The 6,692-nt window shown below is 39.7% G+C and overlaps 2 protein-coding genes across 2 annotated transcripts; both read right to left on the bottom strand.

The window, feature by feature from the left end:
- Positions 1–82: 82 nt before the first annotated feature.
- Positions 83–3,197, bottom strand: RHIMIDRAFT_312811 (EF-hand). The gene is made up of 4 exons (XM_023614832.1): positions 2,999–3,197; positions 2,820–2,943; positions 2,553–2,766; positions 83–2,491 (listed from the first exon to the last, which is right to left on the bottom strand). The coding sequence occupies exons 1-4, from the start codon at positions 3,149–3,151 to the stop codon at positions 202–204; spliced, it is 2,781 nt and encodes a 926-aa protein (XP_023467378.1). The 5' UTR covers positions 3,152–3,197; the 3' UTR covers positions 83–201.
- A 49-nt stretch (positions 3,198–3,246) lies between these two features.
- RHIMIDRAFT_123226 (uncharacterized protein) lies at positions 3,247–4,879 on the bottom strand. The gene is made up of 6 exons (XM_023605437.1): positions 4,617–4,879; positions 4,374–4,562; positions 4,018–4,327; positions 3,732–3,967; positions 3,563–3,681; positions 3,247–3,504 (listed from the first exon to the last, which is right to left on the bottom strand). Exons 1-6 carry the CDS (start codon positions 4,692–4,694, stop codon positions 3,342–3,344), a joined length of 1,095 nt encoding a protein of 364 aa, XP_023467377.1. The 5' UTR covers positions 4,695–4,879; the 3' UTR covers positions 3,247–3,341.
- Positions 4,880–6,692: the final 1,813 nt, after the last annotated feature.

Here is a 6,692-nt window from a genome sequence, read left to right as displayed (position 1 = left end):
AAAAAAAAAAAAACACAAAGTGAGGGCGCTTTTATATACAAGCATAAAATTTATGCAAACCGCTGCTCAAATACAACACTTTCCCCAAATTAATTTAGTCTCTGTAAAATAAATTTTATTTTTGCCACAAAAATAGGTATCATTTTTTAGATTTCTCTTTGCAAACTGGTCCTTCAGTTTTCTGATATACTTTTCCTTGGCTTATTTTGATACTTGATCCAGTAGAAAGTTGCTTGCCTTTTCCAAATCTTGATCATATCGGTTCAGAGCATCCTTGGCTTCCTTTTCGCCAAAACCCATTTTTATTAAGTCCTGTACTTTATCTCCTACTGGTATTGTAGTCTGTGCAGTGGGAGGTGATTTGGGTGCCTTTTGTTTTCCAAAATCATCAGCAAAGTTTGAAAACGAATCGTCAAATCCGGTTACATGTTGAGTCACAGGAACTGTATTATTGGCGGAAGTGCTCGGAACTCCAAAGATAGAATCCCAATCATCATTTACCTTTGGTTCTTCAGGCTTCTTTTGTTCAGACTTGAAAGGTTCAAACGCAGCAGCCCAGTCATCGTTGGGGCTGGCCACGGCTGGTTTGATATTGTGAGCAGATTTGTTCGTCTCAAAGACGCTAAATGCATCATCAAAGTCGGCAAATTGATCATCCTTGGCTACAATCTTTGCTTCAGGAAGCTTTCCGGAAAAGGCAGCTTCAAAATCGTCTTCGTCATTTTGCTCTTCTTTAGCATCTGCAATCTTCTCCAATGCGGTTGAAGAAGACGATGGGGCAATAGCAGGTGGAGGTGGAGGGGGAGCACGTTGTTTCTTTGCTCCGACAGTAGAGGACGCTATAGAACTTATGGATGTTTGTCTGTGATGTCTGCTTTGAGGAGGGGGAGGGGGAGGAGGACCTCGAGAGGACTTGGTAGTGACCGATGTAGGACTTGTGGGCCACTGGGCAGGATCAAACGCATGAGCGGGAGTATCTGCTGCAGGTGTGCTGATACTCATAGTGCCAAAGATAGCGTCAAAGTCGTCTTGGGAAGTTGATGCGTTGTTTTGAGGGCTTTCGAAGGTATTACTTTTTGTTATAGATTCTGCAAACTCGTCAAATGGAGAGGTCACATGTTTATCAGAAGTTTGTACTGAGGGACTACCAAAGAGATTGTCTAAAGCTGGGGTTGAAATAACAGATGGTGTGGGTTGAGGGGGTGGTTCTTTCTGCTCTTCTACGCTTTCATCATCGCTAGAGTCTTCTATCTCATTGGTCAAACCAGCAGCTACCTTATAATCTTGCAAATTACGCTCTGCCAGTGCTCTATCCTGCTCGGCCGCTGTCACCTGCCGTCTGTTGATATCCAGCATCATGCCTTGCTGCTTTGATTGTGCACGCAGTTTATCTAATTCAGCATTGACTCTTCTTGTTTCTTCCTGAATTTCAAATATGCGTCGTTTAAGACTTTCTGTTTCCGCACGTCCATTCTCCAATGTCTGATTAACTTGCGCTGTCTCATTTTGAACGGCAACTAGCTGTTGCTGAGCAGCATTGTATTCAGAGCGAACTCTATCCCATTCAGCCTCTTCTCGTCGTACTTGCTCTTGTAATTCATTGAGTTCCTTTACCACATTCTCATGCTCTGCCTTTACATCCACCATCTGGGCTTCCAGATGTTTTCTTTGCTGGGCCAACTGTTCCAGAGCGTTCTCGGTGGATGTCTTTTGGTTCTTCAAACTTGCTGTCTGTGAAGACATGGAGGTAATCTGATTCTGGAGTAGGTTCACTTGATTCGTTTCTGTCGCCACCTGATCATTCCCAAAATCACCAAGTAAATCATTGTTTGTATCAAGAACCGAAGCAACTGGCGCTGGAGATGCAGCTACAAAGGCAGGAGATGCAAATACGTTGTTCTGTTGTCTTTGGCTAGGTGGTATCAATGTTCTCGGTAGAGCTTGCGGTAATGCTCCTCCACGCAGTCGTTTATGAATGAGATGCATAGCAACCGCAAATTCATCACGGGATAAGCTGCCACGTTGTTGTGTGTCTGATAGATCCCAAATATGGGCCAATTCAGACTCTGGAAGCCTTGAATTTTTAAAAAACTCAACAGCTTCTTTACCCTGAATATAACCTGAATGAGCCGAGTCGATCTTGTCAAAGTAAGCGTTGAATTGCTGTCTTTCCTGTGGAGTCACATCCCAATCGAGATCAATATTCCCCATGGCAGGAGGAGCACCAAAGGCTAAACTGCCCAAAGAGTCAATTGTTCTCGCTCGCTGAGGTGGTGTCATGATACTGGCCTGGCGTGTTATCGCTGGAGAGGCCATGTTGCGAACAAGAGGTGACTGAGCCGCGGAACCGGTAGCAGATTGGAATACGGTAGGTGGTAATTTATCCGGTAATGCTTTTAAGGTGCCATCCATAAGTTTAGCAATATAATGCATAGCGATAATGAATTCTGCTTCATTTAAAGTGCCTGATTGACGAACGTCAGCCAAATTCCTATTACAAACCAACGTTTTGTTCAGTCAATGGATAGCTGGATTCAATAATGCGTGGTTACCATATCTGACTTAGCGTGTCCACAGGTAACTTTGATTTCAAAAAGACGTTTCTAGCTGTCTCTGCATCCATGATACCATTCACGGGTTGATGCACTCTAAAGATACTGGCGTATTTTTCACGTTCTGCAGCTGTAATGGGTATGTCAAGAGTACTGTTATTGGCAATCATGGGGCTGGGCGCAACTACGCCATCAAACTGTGGGAGAGGTACACCTTTTTAGAAAAAAATGAGTAAGAAATGCTTGGCATTCGGCCATGGCACTTACGAGTTGCCAAAACGGGTTCTACAGCCTCCTTCCCATGTTGAGCACATGCGATCAGTTTTAAGGCTATTGCAAAGGTCTCTGGTGTCAAATAGCCTACTTTATCTCTATCTGCAGCTTCCCAGATCTGAATGAACTGATGAGCATTTTAAAATATATAAAAATTATTTTATACACAATACCTCTGAAAGTATCTCAGTAGGTACACCTGAGGTAGCAAAAAAGCGAACAGCTTCAGCGCCTGTCACAATGCCCTCCTGTGTCTTGCTGACAGTCTGAAATAAATGTGAATATAATCTTGTTTCTTGTGGTGTTAATAATGATTCCCAAGACATGTTGGTAACGGTAATAAAAAGAAAGAAAGGAAAAAAAGAAAAGAAAAGGTATATAAATAAAGAACTGGCTCAAGCACAGTTGACTTTTAGGGAAAACAAGCATAAAACAATAGGCTGAATTTGATTGGACAGTAGATTAATTGCCATGGCACTCTTTTTTTAGGAAAATACATTTTTCATATTTTTATTTTTATTGCTTAAGCAGCGATGTAAGCTTGTCAGTCAACTGTTCAACTTCGAGTTCATTTACACGAGAAGCAAAGTTCTTTCCTGGCTCAGGTCCCTTGGGTTGGCGTATAGGATGAAAGGTGATAGTGTCTGAGGAAGCGTCATCAGCTGTAGTGCTTGTGCTCCTATAGGAGAGAATGTGTTAGTACTACACTTTATGCATAAACAAAATTCACACTTTACATCATTGATTTCCTATAACTGCCCTTTTCTGGACTATTGTTACTGTTTGCATTTCCGTTGTTTAATCTTTCACGACTTGGGCTTTGTCTTAAGTTGGGTCGAGAACTCTTTTGGTGAAGCTAACAATAAAATTAGTCAATGTAAAGAAGAACAAAAAGCCGACTCTTACTCTCATGATAGGAGCAGGCGTATTGCCTCTCTTTTCAATAATCACTTGTCGATCAGGTCCAAATCCTTCAGAATAATGAGCCAAGCCAAGCCTATCAGCAATCAAGTGTGCATCTCGGCGTTCTTTGGCAGAGAATGATTTTGGTAAAGCAAGTTCTGTGCTATTGGGGTCATTGCGGAAAAGTAAGAGATAACTGTATAATTCAAGTACATTAGGGTCGTTCAAGTCAAGGGCATCTAAAGACAGAAATATGAGTTATGAAACAGTAAGGGGGATCGTGGCTTACCTTCATCAGAAGCGACTACTGTGCCACTAGCAGTAGCAGTAGTAGGTGATGTAGGTAATTTTCGCTCGCTTAATAAGGGTGAGCTTGGTTGTGATGATTCTCTTTCCTTTTTCTTGTTGATATCAGCTTCTGTCAACACCTTTTTATATTCTACTCGTAATTTACGGCCACCAATTTCAAGGCCATTCACCGTATTCACTACCATATCTGTTTCCTCGGGTGTACGATAGTTGGCAAAGGCAAGGCCGCGGAAAATACCATTATCAAAATGATAGTTAAAGGCATATGCTTCGGGAACACCAAGTGATTTCTAAAGTATGATGAGTTAAACATCACATTAAACCCTTGCCACTTACAAGTTTTTCTAAAAGAGCATCCTTCTTTACTGAAAATGGGATGTTTTTGATAACAATAGCAGTAGGGATAATATCATCCGAATCTGCAGGATTAACAGGAGTGGGTGAGACAGGTCGTGAAGCAGGACGAGAAGGTGGTCGAGATGAAGGGCGGGAAGAGGGTCTAGAGTTGGGTGCACTTCCAATATCCTGTTTTCAAAGGGTTAAATATAAACAATAGCCAAATAAAGATAAACAAGTCACCTTATTTCTATACACTCGTCTAAATGAAGAAGAACGGGAACGAGACATGATATTTTCAGACATGAGAGGGGTGGACATTATGTAAATAGTATTTACAAAAGGAAATAATTATAAAAGGGCGGAGAAGAAGGGGAATAAGAGGAAGGAAAAAAAAGAGAGGATAGGGGAGAAGAAGGGGGAGGGTAAGTAAAAGAAAAAAAAAAAAAAAGAAAAAAAAAAAGAGAAAGGGGAGGAAGAGAAGTTTGTAATGAAAAAGAGTGTGGGTTTAAGAAAGAAAAAGAGAAAAAAATATTGCACACTTCTAATTTCACTTCCGCACGATTTCAGCTGTGTACAACTTTAACTACATGTTGTTCTTAATAAACACTTGACAAGTTGAGTATTGTTCGTATTTCCCCCTTCAAGACGTCTATTATAAAAATTTTCTAACAAGACTAATAACTAAATATACTTTTACATTGGATCTGATTTGTCACCTTATTGGAGTTTTAATCATCTGTTACATGAAACTGCAAATTGAGAGCTGTATTAAATATTTGCATATGATTGGGTTAAAGCCTCTCATTTTATTACAGTATTTCCGTATCGAATTGTCGCGAATACTACAGTTGACTTCAGTCGAACTTCAGATGTGGTATAAGCTCTTCAAGCCGCGCTTTTTATTTGAAAATATATAAAAAACAAAAAAAGTGTAGACTATCTCTTTTAACCTTTTTCCAAACTAAGCATTCTATTTTTTCTTTTTCTTTTTTTTTGTATTTTTTGTATAAAGGGTGGGCAACTTAAAGATACATAAAAAATCTTTCATACCATCTGGGCTGGGTGATCACATCCTCTGTCCTCCTTTTGTCAACTGTAGTATTGCTTGACATACCTAACCCAATTCCAGTTGACTTCAGTCGAACTTCGGATGTGGTATGATTTTTAGGACAAAAAGAAAAGTGGACTCTGTAATCCTCTTGCTGTCAGCTTGCTGGTGAGGCGGTTTATAGTAGAACCGTTCAAATGTGTTGGCAGACAGGCTCCAATTAGCATGCTTCTTTATCTTATCTATCTCGTTGCCTACTTCTGTGTGCATATGTCATCTGTCAAAGGAGTATACTCCCGTTGTTTCAATAATGAGGAATAAGGCGAGGTATCAAACAAGTTGCTGAGTTCAGCATGAGCTTGTGATGAGCAGTTTATACATAATGAATTAGTAGCACTGTCATCTTCATATGGTCTTTTCATGGTTGGAACAGATTTGATAGAATCATGTTTTGTTACAAGGTTATTTACAATAGTATCATGAGCGAGTGCATTTTCCTCATTTCCATGATTGTTCAATATTGCAAAAGGTTTTAGTGACAAAGTATCCACAATGAACATTGTTTTGTTCTTGCCAATTCAGATGTCAATTTCCTTAGAAATTTTATCTTTATCGACGAATCTGGTTTCCACGTTAATTTGAAGCGTACTGGTGCTTGGGGACCTAAGGGAAAAACACCTGTAATAGAAGTTGAGAATTCCTAAACTGTGTCTCATACCATTTTAGGGGCTATTTCTGTCTATAATGTGATTCATACTAGCGTAAGAATGCCTAGTCTTCCCACCTCTCAGCTTGTGCCTGTCTTAGTACGCAAAAAAAGAAAGGCTGATACCGGAGTAGCAAAGAAACAGCAAAAACCAAAGGGTACTACTGCCGACCATTTTTATGTTTTTATAAAAGAAACTCTAGATGTCATGAATCAATTTCAATATTTAAAAGAGGCATATTTAATTATGGACAACGCCTCTCTATTCATAAAAGACCTGACATAACTGATCTGATCACAAAAAGGGGCTATAGTTATATTTTCTTACCCCCATACTCGCCAGAGCTCAATCCGATCGAGCAATTTTGGTCTGTAACAAAGATTAAGATCAGAATAGTTAAAATGCTTAATGGAGAAACCTTGCAAGATCGGATTACAGAAGCTTACAGCCAAGTTCCTCAAAGCCATCTTTTGTAGTATTATCAAACATTCTGATAATCGCTTATACGACTATTTAAATAAAAAGCATATTTAATCTTTTTTTTTTTTTTTTTTTTTTTTT

The sequence above is a fragment of the Rhizopus microsporus genome (genome assembly GCF_002708625.1).
Source record: "Rhizopus microsporus ATCC 52813 unplaced genomic scaffold scaffold_6, whole genome shotgun sequence".
Taxonomy (NCBI): Eukaryota; Fungi; Mucoromycota; class Mucoromycetes; order Mucorales; family Rhizopodaceae; genus Rhizopus; species Rhizopus microsporus.
Note: the sequence above shows the minus strand (reverse complement) of the source record. Positions and strands in the feature narration are given on the sequence as shown.